General features: G+C 44.5%; 1 protein-coding gene across 1 annotated transcript in view; it reads right to left on the minus strand.

Annotated features, from left to right (window-relative positions):
- Nucleotides 1-21,329, minus strand: part of LOC147691960 (uncharacterized) — a 48,474-nt gene that overhangs the window by 2,966 nt on the left and 24,179 nt on the right. Inside the window, exon 4 of the mRNA XM_086939488.1 lies at nt 15,834-15,936. Coding sequence (XP_086795614.1) covers nt 15,834-15,936 — 103 coding nt within the window. The remainder of the gene's footprint in view (nt 1-15,833; nt 15,937-21,329) is intronic.

Below are 21,329 nucleotides of genomic sequence, written 5' to 3' on the forward strand. Positions count from 1 at the left end.
GCTAAACAATCATTTGCAATGCAATCTGTCTCGCCTTTGGCCCCTTATATGTATTTAGCTTTGCAGCACATTAGCCTGGATGCTGAAACATCTACTGTTCTTTAACATGGAGGGAAAGTAAGCACCAAACTGCGTGACATGCCAGGTAAGGGAACACATGAAGAAAAATATTGCCTTTCAATAGGAAATGGTATAATTCAAAGATATTTTTTTAATATAAAATCAGGGCCTTCGGTGGTCATATCCCTGAAAATACAAGATTTGAAAAAATATTGTCTTATGGGTGCTCGTGGAAGACAATGTCTATGGACTGGAATCTACAGAATGCTAAAGTGATTCTGGTATTTTACTGACCTCTACTGGTCGTTTTCTATCAAGAGGGTAAAACAGAGCCAGTTGCCAGAAAAAATTGAAAAAGAAAGTCCCTCAGCAGAAAGCAATTATGTGTATTTTACTGACCTCTGCTGGTAGTTTTCTATCAAGACAGTTAAATGGAATCAGTTGAACAGGAAAAAAAGTCCCTAAGCGGAAGGAGACAATTCCTAGGGCTGATCTCCAGAGCCCACAAAGTACATACACATATAAGTATACACTAAAGTATATACAAGAGGTCGCGAATGCTTGACCTAAAAACATTGGCAATGCCAATAGGTCACAGAGGCAATACTTTTTTTTTAAACACAAATTTTGAGTATTGCGAATGATACACATACATATATGAACATGATTAGACGGTTTGTTTACATTTTCCTATTACCAGATAGTACTAGTCACATATATGTTCTGTGTTTTCATTATATATAACTATGATACACTAAATATTAAGTGTGGAAGCATTACAAGGATATAGGCCTCAATCATGTCCCAGGGTGTGTGTTCTGTCAGTACTACTAGACTCTGGGTAACTTTTGTCCAGAACCCCCTCAGTACTGGGCAGGACCATAATAATGAATAAAATCAGCATCCTGTGTCGGACATCTCGGGCAAACCGAGGACACATTTGGGAACATCTTTCGTATTGTCGTCTGGGCAAGATATGCTTTGTGTAATATGAATAGTTGTATCATTTTTAACCGGCAATTACGGGAGACTCGCCGAGGGTGTTCTAACATTAGGGCCTATTCTCTATCTTCTAGTACACGGAGAAGTATTATGTCCCTTTTCTGTCTGAAATCTGAGATGTTGTAATGGGGTATGTAAATGTCCTCAAACCCCAAAAGAGCCAATGTACTAGATGTCGGCCATGCCCCATTATATGAAGAGATTTCAATAATTGGAAAGTTGGAGGTTCCCTCTGGTCTATGAGCCAATATTTACAAATAAAATGCGCTATCGCTGCATGAGTGAGAAACAAAGTATCAGGCACGGGATGATTGCGTACAACCTCCTCGTGGGGCATCAGGTAGCCATCCAGGAAGAACTCACCAAGTGTCCCTACACCCAGTTGTGTCCACCTCCTTATCCAAGTCATTGATACTATCCCACGTCTAGTAGGTAAACCACAGAGCGGGATATTCGGGGGATATGGAAAGGGCAGCTTTGCTAACTTATGGGCTTGTTTCCAATAGTGTTGTTCAACATGTAGGAGATAAGGAGGATACCACAGTTTCTCCGCATCCGGGCATAGCAGTGACTGAAGGGTTCCTTGTTTTAAAAAGTCAGGGGAATGCCTAATTTCAAATACACTTTTGCCCACCAAACAATATGACAACCACTGTAATTGTCAGACTATACAATACGTTTTAAAATCAGGTGCCCACAGCACCCCCGCATTTGTAGGTAGTTGCAAATTAGCCAACGCCAACCTATGTCTGCCTGTCTCCCAAATTAAAGAGGACAACAGGGTATCTAAATTGCAGCTGACCAAATTGTAAATAGTGAGAAGTGTAGGTATCATAAAAGGAGTAGGTGACTGATTTAGAAGCGTTAAGACATAAGCCAGATATTTCTCCAAAACTTGAGAAAACAGTAGCTACTGTGTGTTTATTTTTATTTTGATCTCGGAAATATAACAACATATCATTGGCGTAGAGTGATACAGACTGGATCACATCCCGTAATGGAATACCATAGGGGACCATAACGTGACGCAGATATTGTGCAAGAGGTTCGAGGGCTAATACAAATAGCAAGGGGGACAAGGGACAGCCCTGGTGTATTCCCCGATAAACAGTATAAGAGAGAGATATTCAAACCTGTCTTAGCACGAGCAGTGGGGTTAGTGTAGAGCAGTTTGATCCAATTACAATAGGACTGGGGCAGGCTGCATTTGGATAATAGAGTTAGCATATAGGGCCAGCTCAGGGTGTCAAAAGCTTGTTGTACGTCTAACGATAAACAGTCAGCTAGTGGTGAAGTTTCTGACGCTGCATGTAGCAAGGCATGAAGCTGATGAATATTTAGTGAGGTGCTGCTTTGGGATATGAACACGCATTGATCAGTGTGGACCAATCGGGGAAGCAACGGAAGAAGCTGGATGCCAAAAATTTACTGAGTATCTTGTATTCTGTGTTAAGCATCGAGAGAGGTCGATAGGACAAAGTTCGGTCAGATCCTTGTCCGGTTTCAACAGGGACGTAACTAATGCCTCCATGGTAGTGGGAGGTAGGGCACCATCTTCTAAGGAGGAGGTATAAAGCTACAATAATCTAGGAATCAATGTAGCTGCAAAAGTTGATGAGTAAATTTCAACAGGGAGGCCATCTGAGCCCGGTATTTTATTACGTAAGTAAGTAATTTATTGTTTTTAGGTTAATAAAAACCATTACAAAAAGAAGAATACATTAAAAAACAAGTCTCATGAGAGAAATTAAAAGAGACCTTTAAAAACAAGGGTTTTGAATAAAAGGCAAGATAAAAGACAGTAAAAAGTGCAGGTAGGATATATTGTTCGTGGCAACCTGACCCTGGCCCAAGATTCCCTCTTAGCCAACTGCCTGGGTTGTTTGTTTCCATTCCGCTAGTTTCAAAAATTTCACCAGCTTCCCGTTCAGTGGCAAGAGACCAGGGTCGAAGCAGGCGAGGACGGCTTGTCTGCGTGAGCGGACTCCTAGTTCGTTAAAGGCTGTTTTCAACAGAGCTGCCCTTTCCTTGTTCAGTCTCGAGCACGTGCATAGTAGATGTTTTAGGTCTTCAGTCCCCGTTCCGCAAAGCCGGCATTTAGTCCCATAGTTCTGTCTCAGCCACTGGGTAAGTGAGGAATGGCGGGTAGGATCCCTAGCCTGTGTTTTAAAAAGGCTTCCTTAGTTTTCCAGCCATACCCCAGACCAAAATATGCTAGGAGGCCCGGTGTTTTATAAGTAAGGCATGGTGTCTGTGAGAAAACGTGGCTTTATCCTCCAGATGCGAGTGTCTCTTTAAGCTCTTGTTCTCTGTGAGCTTGAATTGCGCATGTGATAGAGGAGACTCCCATAACTCTTTCAGTCCTGTTACGGTCAAGGACTCCTCTAAGTATTTTTTTGCCGGCATTCTGGATGAGCTGTTAATGTCTTGCCAGAGCTGTCGATTCAGGGTATTTTCTGGAGAGTTCTTTAATTTGTGCCAGCATTTGATGTAAGACCCTCTTTGTGCAAGAGTTTGGCTCGTCAGCCCAAAATCCAACCGAATCTGGGCTTGCGTAGTATACGATGGCAGGTTAAAGAAAAGTCTATAGGCCTTGGAAATGGTTGTATCCAGAAGTTTTGCGTCAGTTCCTCTTAAGGCCTCACTGCCATACGTAATTGAAGACTCTATTTTGATTTTGGCTACTCGAAGTAGTGGCAATAGAGTTTCGCATCTCAAGTTGGGCTTTAGCTGTTTCAGCGTTGTGGCTATTAACATGCCTTTCCTCTTGATGGCCGCTAGTTGGTTTAGATAGTGGCCACCTTTGTCGACTAGGATCCCCAGGTATTTGTATTCGGAACAATTTAATATTTCTTTTGTGCCAAGCGACCAGGTGTGCGACTTTTTGTTCCCTGTTATAGACAGAACTTTTGTCTTACTGATGTTCACTTCTAGTAGGTTTTCAGTGGCGTAACCATAAAGCGTGTTAATAAGGTTTTGTAGGCCAACTTTCGTGTGGCTGACCAGGACCACGTCATCTGCATATGAAACGCTGGGCAGCCCTTTTCCCCCTAATCGGGGGGCGTGGGGGTTACAAGCCTCTAAGGCGGGTGGCAGGTCAGCTGTGAATAGATTAAAAAGAGTTGGAGCTAGCACGCACCCCTGTTTTAGGCCCTTTGTGGTTGGAATACGCCTAGAGAGGTGCGAGCCGTTCCCAAGCTTTACCTGAACCCAGGTGTTCGTGTGCAATTCAATCAAGAGGCTTAATAAAGGCGAGGGAATCCCCCAGGCAGACAGTTTTCGCCACAGAATTTCCCGGTTGACATTGTCAAAGGCCGCCTTGAAGTCCACAAAGCAGAGGTGGAGAGCCTGCTTGGTCGCCCTAGCCTTATCGATGAGCAACGTGATGGCCACCAGGTTAGTTGTTGTTCCCATGTCTTTGCAAAAACCCGTTTGGCTAGATGGTATTAAGCTTTGATTTGGAGCCCATTCTCGCAACTGAGTCAATAGGAGGCCGGCGAAGTATTTGGCCTCAATATCAAGGAGTGCAATCAGGTGATAGTTTTTTGGAAGGAGTCTGTCCCCTGCCGTGTAAATTGGTGAGATGGTTGAGCCCCTCCATGAGGCAGAGAGGCGCCCAGAGTTTTTGACGGATGAGTAGAGGGGGATCAACATGTCGGCCTAGTATTCCGGTTCGCGTTTGAAAAGTGCCGGCAGAATACCGTTAGGTCCAGCTGCGCCATCTTTCCTACCTTTGGAAATTAGTTTCCTGATTTGGGCCACAGAGGGTACCATAGTTTCGTCTTCACTTGGTGAGCTTGTTAGAGGATATCGATTCTCCAGAAGAATATGGGGCTCGCTTGTTTTGCCAACTTGATGATTGAAATGTTCTTCGAGAAATTATTCCCAAGACGATTTTGTTATGTAAGATGTTATTCCAGTATTTTTCTGATTTAACAGTTTATTTATAATCGACCAGAATTGGGCGCTGTTGCTGTCCTTGGAAGCGTGGTGAAGTTTTGCCCAAAAGACTTCTTCATTAGTTCTTTTGATTGCCCATTTCAACTTTTTAAGATCCGCACGATGATTGTGAAGTTGTGCTAGGAGAATCCCGTCCCTCGGGCTTTTCTTCAGCAGTCTTAAAGATTTATTAATCGCTTTTTTATGGGAACTCATGGCTGATTTCTGAGTGCCCGAGATCTTCCTTGTGCCAGCGGGAGCTCGTGGTGGAAAATGCCGTACAGTTGTTGAATAGTTACTTGCAAACTCCTGTGTAAATTTTTCCCAGCCTGCTACTATGTTGCCAGAAGGATAATTTAAGAAGTTCAATTGAGTTTTTGCAGCTTGAAGTACCTCCACGGTATTTGCTAGTGAAATTTTAATACCCTTAAGATTGAAGGTGTAACTGTCCTGCGGCCCTATTGCATTTAAAGGAACATCATCCGGAAGAGCTCCCAGTCTGACTTCTTGAGGGCGATGATCGCTGTCACCCTTATCTCCTAAGTTGAAACCCAGAACGTGATGAAATAACGTGAGGGAGACCAACGTGTAGTCAATTGAAGAAGTGGACGCACCTGAGGTAAATGAGGCCACAGATGGTGAGTCGTCTGGGAATCTTCCGTTTAAGACCCGCAGGCCCATGTGTTCCAGATCTTCCAGTAGTGCCTTTGCAGACTTAGAAGCCTTGCATTGACTGCTAAATATTTGGGTTGGTATGTTCCAGTGGTACGACTGGGCCTGAATGTCACTGTTGGTGGAAGAGCCTAAGATGCATTGATTGAGGTCTCCAGATAGAATTAGATTTGGTGCCGTTCGAGTAGTCATAACACAATGTAAGTGGTCCGTTAGGAGTTTTCCCTCCTGTCTCTTGTTTTTGGGGTTAATGTAGATGTTGGTTAGCTGGAATACTTTCTTCTTACCCCCAAAGTTAAGTGATAACTCCATTGTGTTTATGGCCAAGGAATTTGTAGAAAGTGACCGAGCAGAGCCAATAGTTGATATTTTAAGATAGGTTGCTAGGCCTCCTGACAGACGACCAAACTTGCTTTTCCTTGTGGCTGGGGAATGATAGCAGGTGTAGCCCTCCAGATGAATTGGCTCTTCCAACCATGTTTCCTGGAGAAGGATGATGTCAAACAGTTTGACATATTGTAGGAAGTCAGTATCCTCTGCTTTATTGTATAGCCTGTTGATGTTCCATGAGCACAGTTCTATGTGCGGTGCATCCATTCGCATAGCTGGCTCTGTTGGATTTCCTTGTCATTGGGGATTGGCTTGTGAGTTACATATACTAAAGAGCCGATGTTCAATTGTACTGTGCGTATTGGTAATCCTTGAGCTGTTTTCCGTAGTTGTCGCCTGGGCTGCTGTAATTGAGCAGCCCAGTGCGCCCCTCAGCACGGACCTTGTCGTTGAGGTTGAGTCAGGCGGTCGCTGCTTGGGCCTCTCGAGCACGGGAAGCGGATATCCTATATTGTGATAAGCAGCTATATTGATCCCCCATACTTTGAGGAGACCTTCCTCCTTGAAGATTTTATTGACGATTTCCGGGGAAGACCATGTAGTTTTAGTCGCCTCATTCCCGTCCACCCTGTCAGTTCTTATAAATTCTATGGAAAGAACGTCCGCTGAAGATAAGTCCTTTAATGCAGGTATAGTGCTAAGTAGCCGTAGTAAGTTCCCTCTGTTCAGGATATCAAATCTGCCCTTTGATTGGTACTCAGGAGTAAAGAGGATGCTGGTAGAGAGCTCATTTGGATAGTGCGGCGGAGAGATTAGCTGATTTTTTGAGGCTTGAGGACTTGAGTTGTTGTGGTCGGAGTGAGACGAGATTCCAGTGGGATTCTCTCCAGTAGTGAAAGTTATTAAAATGGGCACAGCAGGACCTGTGGTGGTGTTGGTTATGGTGGATAAAAGCTTAGTTTTAGGGCTTGGGAGCCGTGGTTCCACTGGTTCCCGGGGAGGCAAGCTTACACCAGTGGTCGTGGGTGGTTCGGCCCGTGTAAGATCCAAGTTTTGAGTTAACTGTACCGCTGCCGGTTCGGATGTCAGGGGAAGATTAGGGGGACGTTCATCGGTCACTTGGCATAGGCCATGTCTGTCCGACTTGTGTTGGATTCCGGCCTTCCCACCATCTGAGATTTTACCATCCTCCAGCGTCAAGGCAGGAGTCCTTGCTTTTGCGGGGACTCCATTGGGGGAGAGTTTAGGGCCCGTAGAAGGTAGATCGCTTCTATCAATGCTTGCTGTATTAGGACTCCTGGCCAGCTGCTCAAATCTTTTTTCTGACTGAAAAAGGGGGTAAACTTCTGGTTTACTTGTTAAGGATTGTTTTTTCCGGCCTTTCCTTTTCAGTTGACGCCGCCCTTTCGCGTTGAGGGGCAGCTTACTAACGATTGTTGGAGAAGTGGAACAGGATGCAGTGTTGGCCTGTTCCGGTGGCATGCACCCCAATTCCGACACCGATGAAACTTTGTCGGGGGTACTTGATGTAGTTGTCCCTCCTGTTGGTGCTATGTAGGAAGCTGTTTCGCTCGGGTTAGTGCGCTGGGGCCTTGTGTTTGTCGCTTTTGGCAGCCCTTCTAATAGGCAGGATACGATTTCTGGAAGAGCTGCAAGTTTGTCGATAATGGGACCGCAACTACAAACCAGCTTTGCCTCCTGCTGGGCCCTGCTGAGTAGCGTGTTTAGTTGGCCGAGTTTCTCATCTATCCGTCCTACAAAAACAGCCAGGGTGTCGAGTAGAGTCAGCTGTAAGTCCATTTTATCTGATTGAAAATGCAGAGTATCGACAGTTCGTTGCATAGTGTTGAGCAGGATATCCCACGTATTTGATGCTTCTGTTGCTTGTGATTTTGTTGATGTCCCAATTTCGTTGGCCCCTTTTTTGGGAGTTGAAAACGATGAGGAATTCGGCAAGGAGGTTAAATTAGAGTGGGTACCCTCCTGGATTGGGCCCAGTATGGATGCCTGGATTTTATTTGTTAATTCTACCTTTGGCAAAGATGAATTCATACAAGTAGGTGGATTATATGTGGCAACTAAATCGGCCCATTCTTGTGAGCCCAAATAGGTTGTGTTGGCAAGGCCGTCACACCCAAGGTTTGGATTATTTGCCCAATCCTCCTTGCTGTGAACTAGCTGATCTTTTGTTGCTCCTTCAGGGGACTGTAAGTAGGGTTTTGGACTGCCCAGTTGGGCCAGATGGTTTTTGTCTGCAATCAGCAGGTTGTTGGGATTGCCTGTGTCGTCGCTGCTCGGTGCTTCTTGCCTTTGATTAAACATCGCGCCCCTGGTTGTGGGAGAGTTGTGTACAGAACGGATGTTTGTCTCACTTAATGTACATGAGAGGGAAAATGCAGATGCTGGGGGGGCATTTAGGTCCGTGTCTGGGGGGAGTTGATGGATAACGGGTGTTGCCCCCCAATCTCCTGCTAGAAATGGTGAACGTCTGAAATTGGCCTTGTTTGAGAGTTTGTGATCCACCGAGCCCCCTGTTATCTCCGCTGCCACTGGGCTCTATGCCGGTTGGCTGGCCGATGTGGAAGAGTAAGGTGAGTTGCAGCTGATTTGCTGTGAAGATTGAGCAAGATGCAGGTCCACTGGTGATAGGGGAAGAAGTGAGTCCTGGAGGTCCTGGATTTTCCCAGTGGACGAGAAGATGGTAGAAAAAGGATATTTCAGAAAATTAAATTTAGATGTGATTTTTGGTTGTCGTAGGTTGGGACGAGGGATTGCGGTTGGGGAAATTCGATCTCTGGATGGTCCAAGTTCCCCTGGTTCTCCTTGAGACGCTGCCCGGCTCCCACTGACCTCTTTGACTTCTGACTCGGTGATACTCTGTGTGGCCTTTGGCTTGATTTTTTAATTGAGCTTCGGCTTACTTTCAGGGGGGACTCTTTTCTTGCCTGACCTCATATTGGGTTTGCTGGAACTACGTGGTACTCTGTGGTAGTCTGCGGTACTCCAGAGATAGACACTTAGTGCAGCTTGATGCAGCTCAGAGGTGAGATTGCACAGAACCACTACCACTACCGCGGTGACTCCTGCAGTGTCTCTAGTGCTTCTAGGATCAGCTTGGATCAGCTTGAAATGGCGCTCTGGCGTTACCGTCTCACACCGTTCATTGCCGAGAGACTGACAAAAACTAGCGGAGCGAGCGGAGCTCTCAGGGGGGGCCACCGGCAGACCTGCCTAGGACTCTACCCCTCGGCTCTTACTTAGCAGCCACCTCTAATGGCAGCCGCGCTCGCATTTTCCTGGTTAAGGGAAATTACAAATAACAGTGCCGGTCCAGAGACAGTTGCGCGCGGCCTCACCTCGTTGAAATTGGTAACTTGGGTGTGGATTCTGGACCCCACAACTGCACAAGATCCTCTCAGGATGAACGTAGTAAAGGGCTTCCGCAATCACCCCTTGGTTATCCCCGGTGTTGGATCACAAAGGCTTAAAGGCAGGGCACGCCGGGCACACCGGTCGATATAGTGCGGCTTGGTGCGGGACCCCCTGGAGCTCAGACCACTCTCCACCAGTGACCTCAAGGGGTGCGAGGGGGGCCGGCGCTCATGGGTGCTCCAGACGCCCCGAGCTCTAGATGCCAGGCGCCTGGGCTTTGGACTCCGGATGAAGGACGCAGGCACAAGACCCGGTAATTCCCGGGTTACCAGGCTCCGAGGCTCCGATGCTCCCCCCCCCAATCTGTGCCACCGGCTCCTTACTTTCACCTGCACTCGCGGCCCCCCCAGCACGGGCCCGGCTCCGCACAAGACCGCTATGCAGATTCTGCGTATCGCTTCACTCGCTTCTCTCTCGGCTCCCACTGCCGCACAGCTCAACCGCACAGGAGCACAGCAGTAGCACCGCAGAAGCCTACTTAGGCTGCGTTGAGCTCCGACCTCAGCAGTCCCTTGCTCCCTCGGGCTCCAACGGGGGTCCAACAGATCTCAGTGAAGAGACAGCGGCAAGCGGCAAGTGATGACAGGGTGGCAACCCGTTCTCCTGCAGCGGCTCGTTGAGCTCCGTGATCAGAGCAGAATGGCGTTTCTGGCGTTCTGTATTTCCAGCTCTCTGGCGCTCGCTCCAGGTGTTTTATTACGGGCTAATGCATTAATCTCCATACGAATCTCTGCAGTAGTAATCGAAGCCGCCAAGCCTTTGCCAGAAAGCAGGTTGTAGCGTCTGACATGTCTAAGAGGTGAGCGGTATATAAATGTGCATAGTATTCCTCAAATACAGCATTTTTGCAGCCTGGGAAGTAACCACCGTGTTATGAACATTATGTATTGCCAATATGGGAGAGGGAGTTACAGAAGGTTTAATCAATCGCGCTAACAATGTGCCTGCTCTATCTGCCTCGGAATGTGTGCGCAGTCTGTAGGCATTAAAGTCTATCAGTCTCAAGCATTCCAGTAATTCAGCATAATTAATCCTAGCGGCCTGCTGAGGCTCTATGCCTTCATCGCTCCTCTAGGCAGTTATGTCCAGAGCCTGTAAGTCCCTCTCCAGGTCGGTTATATCCATAATCGTTTTCCTCCGCGAGCCCACCAAGGTTCCCATGTAAACCCAGCAAATGGTTGCTTTAAAGGCCTTCCACTCAAAGGATCTGGATGAGGCAGTACCCTCATTATCCATAAAATAAGTAGTGATAGCTGTAGCCAAAGCGGCACGATAAACTTGGTCCTCTAATTGAATAAGTTGCATTCTCCACGTTGGGATAGGGGCAGGGGAACGGCCCCAGGTCAGCAATAATTCTATGGGATTATGGTCTGATATTTATTTATTTTTGCCATTTATACAGCGCGAACGAATACCCGCGGGCGTCTCGGCGCTAGACAATTTGCATAACTTCAGCTCGATGTTAAATTGCTCCAGAGGATTTTTAATGGGTGTTACTGATATGGTCTTGTCCAGATAATCACACTGTTCTAAAGAAGGGGATAAGTCAGGGGAACAAAGGAAATAATCTAAAAAAGTATGTAACTTGTGTGGGTAAGAATAGAAGGAATATTCACGCATATTAACATGTAGGGACCTCCACACATCCAATAAATTCCAGCCTTCTGCCCATCTTGTCAAGGTAACAGCCTGCGATCGCGCTGTAGTATTAGATAAGAGAGGATGGGAGCGGTCCAGATATACATCAAATACTGCATTAAAATCGCCCGCAATAACCATGGGAAGAGTGACCAGTCTAAAAGTGCTCGAGAGACCTGTGTTGAAAATGCTTCTTGATCTGTATTCGGAGCATAAAGGGCCCCCAACACTACCTGTCTACCATCCAATGCTCCAAGAACAAAGACAAACCGACCCTGGTCATCAATTTAACTCTCTTTAAGGGAGAAGGGATTCCCGCCCGAATCCATATTGCTGTCCCTCTAGAAAAGTCATAATATGCAGTTGCATAAAATTGACCCCGCCATCATTTGTGTTGTTTCATAGTTTTGGAGGGTAACAGGTGAGTCTCCTGGAAGTATACTATTAGAGCTTTTCGGCGGTGTAACTGTGCAGCTATTCTGGTGCCGTTTAGTGATAGAACCAATACCCCGGACATTCCAAGAGATGAAAGTATAGGATTTGGCAGTACATTGAAACGGATGAGGGGTCCTGAGAACACCGGTTCTGGGGGAAATTCCAATCCAGGGAGAATACAACAAAGAACATGAATGAATACCCCCACTACAATGTATTTAAATGGGTAATAACTCCAAATATAAAAATGTCACCCTCAGAATGACTAATTTAATACTTATTTATTCATCATATTTTCAAAATTTATTTCTTTTTTATAGACTTTTTTTAATATAAATTATACAAAAATATTTTTGGTACATGAGTGTGAACACATGATAAATAACAACTTTTGTATATACAATATAATAATCACAAAACAGGAGAGCCCTGAAAAAAAGAAAGAAATGTCCAAACTATACAAATGACCAACTAACCTACACATAGACAAAGACTACGTGAACATTGATACGCAACTATGAAACTGAAAAAGTACATGACAAACAAATAACATTACACAAAAAATACATGAACAACGCACCACATAGCACAAATATGACAACAAAGGTGAAAGCGCTGACACGCGTTTAGGAAATGCCACTGCTTGAGACTTCCTTCATGCAGACTTCCTCATTCTAGTTTGTGGCGATATCATAGCCATCCACATTCAAGGTACACATAATATAGTGCATGAACAGGGCTCTAAAGACTGTCTCTGGGGACAAATGGGGAAAGGATAAGATACGTATATCTAAAAACCGCTAAAATAGTCAAAGAGAGCAAGAGACTCAAAACTGATCGTGGAGGGAACCATCACCAATCAATAAATGTGGATCACCATATGGTAAGTGGTACTGAACAGAACACACCTACATATAACAGAGTAAAACAGCCTCGAAAGCCCAGAGAATGAGGGCAGAAATAAGAACAGAGATAAGATAATATAAAAAGAATATATAAAAAGAACAAACCTCAGAAACAGTACACAGCGGGGAGCATGAAGTAGATACAGAGTGTAGATACAATGGTATCGCACCAAAAGATAAGATACCTGGAAACATGGAAAACGAAAAGAAAAATAAGCGGTAGTAGCAACTGAAAGGGAACTAAAGAATGCAGTGTAAAAAGAACACCTACGTATAAAACAGGGGATCCAAGGACCTTATGGCAGGGCCACACTGAGGATACGGAGGAGATGAGGAGAATATGTCCAGTAAGGATAAAATATCTACACAAGAGATAATACAGAACCAATAATGATGAAGAATACCCTCGGCACAAAATGAAGTGAATAAGCAAATAGGGAAAATGAGCCAAACTCATCGTCACAACTAATCCAATAAAAATCACTTTCTGTCATGGCTGGATATGCTGAGCTACAAACATCTCCATAGTGTAACTGGGGACCGGGGTATCTACATGAAAAATATGAGAAAATGGCCTGAGAGAATAGAAGGACAATGCAAAGAAGCGACAGAAGGGCCAGCTATATGGAAATACCTACAAAGGGTTATCCGGTTGGATCCTCCCCAGTAGCCATCGAGCGAAAAAGGTCCGACGTAATGGAGAGATAGACTACCGTAGGCCGAAAGGATAACAATGAAAGATGAAAAACGACTAACACAAGGTAAGTCAAGTAAAAAGAGAAATGAAAAAGTAACGTCTGAGCAGTCATAAAGTAAGGTACTTACATACAGTGCCGGTAGAACGGGCCGTCCAAGAACTCCCTCACTGGTCCTGCCTGTGGTAAGAATACGGAAAACAAGGATCTATATATACAAGGATTCCCGGAGCTTTCAACACTGAAATGAGAGGCACCTGAGAGACTAGAATGTGACCCTCAGTGCATGCATGGGCCAGAACTGTCGGCCATGTTGGATTTCGAAAAATGATGCGGAAATCGAAGAAGGTATGTACAGAATAATTTATAAAATATAGAATAATGAAAAAAATATAAAACAGACCTAAATAGGTCCTCCCAATTGCGCATACTGGATATAGATGACTAGTGCTGGAAGGCCGAAAATGCCAATTAAATAAGAGCAGGGAGTGCTGGAAAGGAGAAACCAGCGTGATAAAATGTTGGCCATATTGAAATATCTACGAGAAAGGCAAATATTAAAGGGGACTGGTAAATTCCAAAGATAACAGTGTCATAAAACGAAATAAAGAAAAAAAGATGTCACAAAACGAGATAAAGAAAAGAAAGGGGAATATCAGACTACAAACCAAAATAAATAAGGGAACACACCACTAAGGAAAAAAAGGGATATAATTAAAATCTAAGTGTGCGCAAAAAATACGAAAAGATAAGCAAAGGGAGATAACTTGAAGAAAGAAAGAAAAACAAAGAGGAACAATAATTCCAACCACCCTAAAGGGACCTAAGATGTAGCACAGAATAGAAAACCAAGCTCTTGATGCCTTCCCTAATCAAATAATGGCATTTTCTCAAAGTGAGGGATTCATTGAGACCAGTGCTTGCAGTCTGAAGGGTAAAAATCCAAAAGACTTCTCTCTTAAGCCGCTGTGCATCCATGTTTCCATCTTTCGAATTATGAACCCGTTCCAAGATAAGCCATTTAAATTTTTGTACAGTATGTTGCTTTTTAAGCCAATGAGCGACCAAGGGTGCTCCTGCCCTTTTATTGCGAATAAAGGATTTATGTTCACCGAAGCGTATTCTAAACTCTCTACTTGTTTTGCAAACATAGCCTCTATGGCAGAGGCAAAAGATAAGATATATCACATTAGCCGTATGACAAAATTTGTCATCTTCTTTAGGAAAAAAAATGTCCTGCCCCATTCAAGTTCAGAGGTAACCATGGCTGCATCGCACGCGTGACAATTGCCACATCTGTGCGTCCCACATATAGGGTTAGACCCAGTAATGGATTTCTGAACCAAACCGCTACTTTGGGTCACAGAGGCTGTGACCAAAGCATTTCTAAGGTTTTTATTCCACCGGAACGCAAAGAGCGGTTATTCGAGGGCCTCAACAGTTTCTGTGTTCAGAATGTGCCATTGAGAATTGATGATTTGACGGAGTTTGTCATTACAATTGGAGTGGATCGTCACCACTACCAATTTGTTATCATCTTTCTTCTTGTTAGAACCAAAGAGGGCCTCGCTGTTGTAGTATTTCGCCCTTTTGTAGGATTCTTTGACCAATCTATGTGGGTATCCTCTGTTTAGCAACCTGGTTTTGAGCTGGGATGCATGAAATTCTAAGTCGCTGATATTGATACAGTTTCTACGGAGTCTCAAGAATTGGCTGAAAGGTATGCTATTCTTTTGGTTCCATGGATGGTAACTTTCATAATACAAAAGAGTATTCCGGGCAGTGGGTTTAATGTATAAGGCCACCTCAATAATTTGATTAGTAACCTGAATCCATACATCCAAAAATTCAATTTAAGTTCTGCTAATGTTAGGACTGAATCTCAGGTGAGGATCACACAAGGTAATCCATTGAATGTTTGGATGTATGGATTCAGGTTACTAATCAAATTATTGAGGTGCCCTTATACACTAAACTTACATGTGTTGGTCGTTTTTTCATCTTTTGTTCTTATCCTTTCAGCCTACGGTAATCTATCTCTCCATTATGTCGGACCTTTCTCGCCCGATGACTACTGGGGAGCAGGGCCGGACTGGCCATAGTGGGCACCGGGCGTTTCCCCGGTGGGCTGCTAGGGTGGGGGCCGTTTTTGCTACCGGGCGTCGGAAATATCCGCCCCCGGTAACAAAGTCGGCGGACACCGACCCTCACAAACTGCTTGACTGCACTCCCGCTCACCCCGAGGGGGAGGGAGGGGGGGGGGGGGCTGCTGAGCAGTTTGCCAGGGCCGGTTTCTGTTCCCAGTCCGGCCCTGATGGGGAGGATCCAACCGGATAACCCTTTGTAGGTATTTCCATATAGCTGGCCCCTCTGTCGCTGTGTCAGCACTCGTCAACAAGCTATGCATGTAGTATCCATTTTGTCAGGTAGATCCCGCTGGTTCAATACAGATAAATGCCCCTTACTTAATGGATGGCGATATTGAAGTCATAAGCGGAACTCCAAGATGGGCGCCGATCCTATGGGAGGAGTTGCGGTCTAGTGTTTCTGCCTTCTGCAGGTGCGGGAGCTCAGGTGAAGCGCGCGATGTAATTCTAATGCACACTTCACTGAGGAGAATCCCGGAGAAGGTCTTATAGTTAGCGCTCCAGTAAATTCTTGTTCTGAGTTAGTCTTGAAGCAAAATTTCTACTGCGTTATAGTAATAACGACGGTTAGGAATTACCAGTTCCTGACGCAGAGTCTCTGACTTGGTGAAATTGAGTTTAACAGTCTCGCTCTGTTTTTTCGGCGACTTCGGCAAGAGGCCTCCAACGTCTGCAGCGTTCCTGAAAAGAGAAGAAAGAAAAGAGAGATAAGTAAATTTTTGTCTCCAAAGTAGAATTTTTAGGATTCATTCTTTCACCAACTGGAATGAATATGGACAAACGTAAAATCCAGGCAGTAGTGGAATGGAAATCTCCAACCAGCGTAAAAGAAGTGCAGAGTTTTATTGGATTCGCAAACTTTTACAGGAGATTTATCAGTGAATTTTCACGGAAAATACTACCTCTCACAAAACTTTTAAAGAAAGGTGTTTGTTTTTAATGGACTGAAGAAGCTGAAGAAGCTTTTAATTTGCTAAAGAAAAGTTTTACTTCGGCCCCAGTACTGTTACATGCAGATCCATCAGAACCGTTTTATGTGGGAACCGATGCCTCTGATCAGCTGTTGGTGGAGTACTTTCCCAACACATAAGGAGACTGGGCACCTACATCCAGTAGCTTACAGATCTAGAAAACTAATACCTGCGGAAACAAATTACACCATAACCGAAAAGGAATTACTGGCGATTAAGGATGCATTCAAGGAATGGCGTCATTATCTAATGGGAGCAAGGCATCAAGTGACAGTATTCACTGACTTAAACTTAAACTTAAAGTTTTTAAAATCAGCTAAAACTCTGACGCCCAGACAACTTAGGTGGTCCCTGTACTTTGCCAAATATGATTTCGTCATCACTTATAGGCCTGGAGCTCAGAATGGGAAAGCAAATGCCTTGTCTCGAGTAGGAACAGAAATTCACAAATCTGTAAAGAAGAATCAAACGATAATACCAGACTCAAAAGTAATTTGTGCCACAGTACCCATCGATTTGAATGAACAGATTGTCCAATCCATGAGTCTAAGTGAAATGCAGGAGTGGGTTGGAGAAGAACCGTGGGAACCAATGCCTCTGATCAGCTGTTGGTGGAGTACTTTCCCAACACATAAGGAGACTGGGCAACTACATCCAGTAGCTTACAGATCTAGAAAACTAATACCTGCGGAAACAAATTACACCATAACCGAAAAGGAATTACTGGCGATTAAGGATGCATTCAAGGAATGGCGTCATTATCTAATGGGAGCATGGCATCAAGTGACAGTATTCACTGACTTAAACTTAAACTTAAAGTTTTTTAAATCAGCTAAAACTCTGACGCCCAGACAACTTAGGTGGTCCCTGTACTTTGCCGAACATGATTTCGTCATCACTTATAGGCCTGGAGCTCAGAATGGGAAAGCAAATGCCTTGTCTCGAGTAGGAACAGAAATTCACAAATCTGTAAAGAAGAATCAAACGATAATACCAGACTCAAAAGTAATTTGTGCCACAGTACCCATCGATTTGAATGAACAGATTGTCCAATCCATGAGTCCAAGTGAAATGCAGGAGTGGGTTGGAGAAGAACCGAATCGAGAAAACCGGCATCAACTGCCTTATCATCAGGGAGCTCTGTATTTACCCACTGAGGAGTTACAGCGTCAAGTGATGTACAAATGTCATGACAACCCTTTAGCATGACACAAAGGTGAATCCAAGACTGGAGAATTAGTCAAGAGACACTATTGGTGGCTTTGAATGGCTACCGACATTGAGAATTATGTTAAGGCATGTGAAGTCTGCGCTCAGGGAAAATCGGAACGATTGGCCCCAGAGGGATTTTTGCAACCCCTACCCACCCCTCCTGGTCCCTTGTACACAATTACATTAGATTTAATAGTTGATTTGCCTTCCAGTCAGGGGTATAATACAATCCTGGTAGTGGTGGATGCATTTTCCAAAATGGCCCATTTTTTAGCACTAAAAGGGGTTCCAACTGCTAAGCAACTTGCTAGTCATTTCAGCACTCACATGGTAAGACTACATGGTATCCCAAAAGTGATCATCTCAGATTGAGGTTCGCAGTTCTTGTCCCATTTTTGGAAGGCCTTTCTGGGGGGTCTAGGAATTGAGGCTCGGTATTCCACTAGTTACCATCCAGAAACAGATGGACAAACCGAGAGGGTGAACCAAGAATTAGAGCAGTACCTAAGATTGTTCCTTTTGAAACAGGGTGGGAACTGGTAAGATTATCTTTGGACAGCTGAATTTGCTTATAATAATGCTAAAAATGTTTCTATAGGCTATTCTCCATTTTATTTAAATTATGGTAGACATCCCAATTACACAGTAAGCAATGCAGAGATCACTGTCCCAGCAGTTAAAGATTGATTAACTCATTTGCAAGAGGTTCATCAAGTGGCTTCTCAAAATCTAGAGCAGGTTAAAAAGAAGTACAAGAAATATGCAGACAGAAAGAGAAGAGAAGGTCCTTGTTTACAAAAAGGAGACAATGTTTGGTTAAGCACAAAGAACTTGAGGTTGAAAGGTAATAGAAAGTTTTTACCCAGATTCATAGGTCCTTATCCAATTGAAGAACAGATAAATCCAGTGACCTATCGCTTGAAATTGCCTATCAAATGGAAAATTCACCCAGTTTTCCATGTTTCCTTGCTGAAATAAACATCCCCAGATCTACGAAGGGTTTCACCCCAAAACCTATTCAGTTTGAATCGGGAGTGGAATATTAAGTCAAAGAAATTTTGGAATCTAAGAAGATCAAGGGACAATTGTACTATTTGGTGGATTGGAAAGGCTATGGACCTGAGGAAAGATCTTGGGAATGCTGTCTGGATGTTCATGCTCCCAGATTAATGATCAACTCCTTTTTTATCCAGGGGCGGTCAAACTCGACCTCGCTTCAAACAACCATGGCAAATGCGAACTCGCAACAAAAATTACAACAATTAAATTTGTCCACCATAGTAAATCTTTCTGACAAAGAATTATCGAAAGATGAGGAAATGCTCTTGAACCTGGGCCTCAAATTTGTCCCTACCAAAAGAACCGATTTCACGAAACTGATATTGGAGGCACTTGACTTCTGCCGTAAGGTTAGGCTGAAAACTTACTTTGCTGGGGCCGAAATGACGTCAATGCAGGAAACCACTGGACTTAGGGTTAAATCTAGGTTCACTCCGACAATAAACATTCCGAAACAGATTATTGCTTTTGAACAAGCGGTACTGTCCTCTCTCACGAAACTTGAGAAGAAAAACAGTTTTGTTAAAAACAACATCAGCAAAGGAATCCAAAAAGCAATCGGTGATCTTAAATCTGACACATCAATTGTCATAAAACAGGCAGATAAAGGCGGGGCGGTGGTTCTATGGCCCCGTCCAATGTATCTTGCTGAAGGCCAATTACACGTCAACAATCGAGAGTGGTACAGACCGTCAAAAGAAGATCCTGTCCATGCCATTCAGGACAAAATAGCTAAAATCACAAAGACAGGCCTGGATGAAGGCTACTTAGGGTCCAAAGAGTTCGAATTTTTTAACAAAAAATCACCGAGAACGCCAATCCTCTACTTCTTACCAAAGATTCATAAAAATGATAAGGCACCACCTGGGAGACCCATAGTGTCCGGATGCGATTCCGTGCTAGAACCGGCATCAAAATATATTGATTTCTTTTTAAAACCATGTATAGCACAAGTTAAATCGCATCTAAGGGACACAACAGATTTCATCACCCGAATTGAGGGGCGCACATTCAACGAACAGACTGAATTGATGGTGACATTAGATGTCGCTTCGCTCTATACTCAAATACCGCAGGATGAGGCACTTGAGGTTATTGAGCTCTATCTAGAACAACGAGATAGGCCCCACCGGGTGCCCACTACATTCATTTTAGCATTGGCTGAAATTACTCTTCGGAGTAATTATTTCAAGTTCGAGACTGATTTCTACATACAAATCAAAGGGACAGCCATGGGTTGTCCCTGTGCGCCGTAGCTGGCAGTGCTGTACATGGCACAATATGAGGAAAGATTCATTTATAATGGCAACCCCTTCTCAGATCACATCATCCAATGGCTGAGATATATCGATGACGTCTGGCTCCTGTGGCAGGGTAGCCAGATGGAACTTGATCAATTCCACCTATGGCTAAACTCAAGGCACCCTGATATCAAACTCACGCTGAACTCCAGTCCCAAAGAAATGACCTTCCTTGACGTCACTGTAGGCACCAGCGAATCAAAGTTGACAACCTCTTTACACAAGAAGGAAACCGACAGGAATACAATTCTTCACTATACCAGCTCACATCCACAATGCTTAAAAGATAACTTACCTTATGGTCAACTATTAAGGATAAGACGCAACTGTACAAACTTGGGTGACTTTGATTCACATGCAATAAGATTTTGTAGTGAGATGGCTGAAAGAGGGTACCCCAAAAAACTATTAAAACATTCGAAAAACAGGGCTAAATTCACTCCAAGGGATACACTACTTCAGGTAAAAGAAAAGAAGGATTTGGATAAATTGGTTTGTGTGACAACATTTGGTCAACACACAAACCAATTCAAAAATATCATTCGAAAGAATTGGCATTTATTGGAAACACTTCAGTACCCTCTTTCTAAACCCATTTTTGCAATGCGCAAAAACACAAGCATTGGACAGCAACTCATTAAAGCTGACAGTCACATTCCATTACCAAAAAGTGACCTTATAGCTCAGTGGAATTTGAAACCTCTATGTGGGCACCACAAATGTGGCAACTGTGTGTCATGTTCCACAGCGGCGTCACTAGGGGGGTGCGGGGGGTGCGGACCGCACCGGGTGACACCTGCCTGACACCATCGTCATGGGGTGACACCAATCTGCCTGCAAGCAAGCAACAAATTAATGAAAAACTCCAGTGCACGCACGCCACACACGCACTGCCTAGCATAGTAGTGATGATGGTGCGATGCGCGGCGGCGGCGTACCCAGTCTGTGGGTCCCAGGGCCGTCAATCTCATCGCACTACCAATGACGGCCCTGGGACAGCCCCCGCGTTGCACTGAGTCCTCTGACGTGCGCCACGGCCATCACCACCACGCGCTAGACAGTCTCGGCAGGGGAGGGCTGAGGGCAACATCCAGAAGCCTTACAGTAGGGCCCAGCCAACCCCACAGTGGAGTTTAAAGAAAAGGAGAGCACTGGGAGAGCCTGGTATCCGCGTAAGTGTTTTTGCTAAACTTTCTTTTTTCAGCAAAGCTGCTCTATTAAAAACTGAAAATTAAGATCCTGCTCTCCTTTCACGGACCTGGCTGCAGCTTGGCTCCGAGACTGTCTGGCGGTCTCCCAGCCACGGAGCACAGAAAGCCCCCGTTTACTTTCAGTCTGTCTCTGCGAGAACAGGTATTGAAATGAGAGACTCGGACGAACACATTATACACAATTATCAGCATCAGCACATGCCAGAATCCATTTACTTTCTTAGCTATAGCCATGGCAGATCCGAAGTGAAAACACATTCATGGTAATTGCACTCTGCTCTCTCAGACCTTCAAGCGAATGACAGACAAAGATGTCACAA

Source organism: Lissotriton vulgaris, chromosome 9 (assembly GCF_964263255.1).
Source record: "Lissotriton vulgaris chromosome 9, aLisVul1.2, whole genome shotgun sequence".
Classification (NCBI taxonomy): Eukaryota; Metazoa; Chordata; class Amphibia; order Caudata; family Salamandridae; genus Lissotriton; species Lissotriton vulgaris.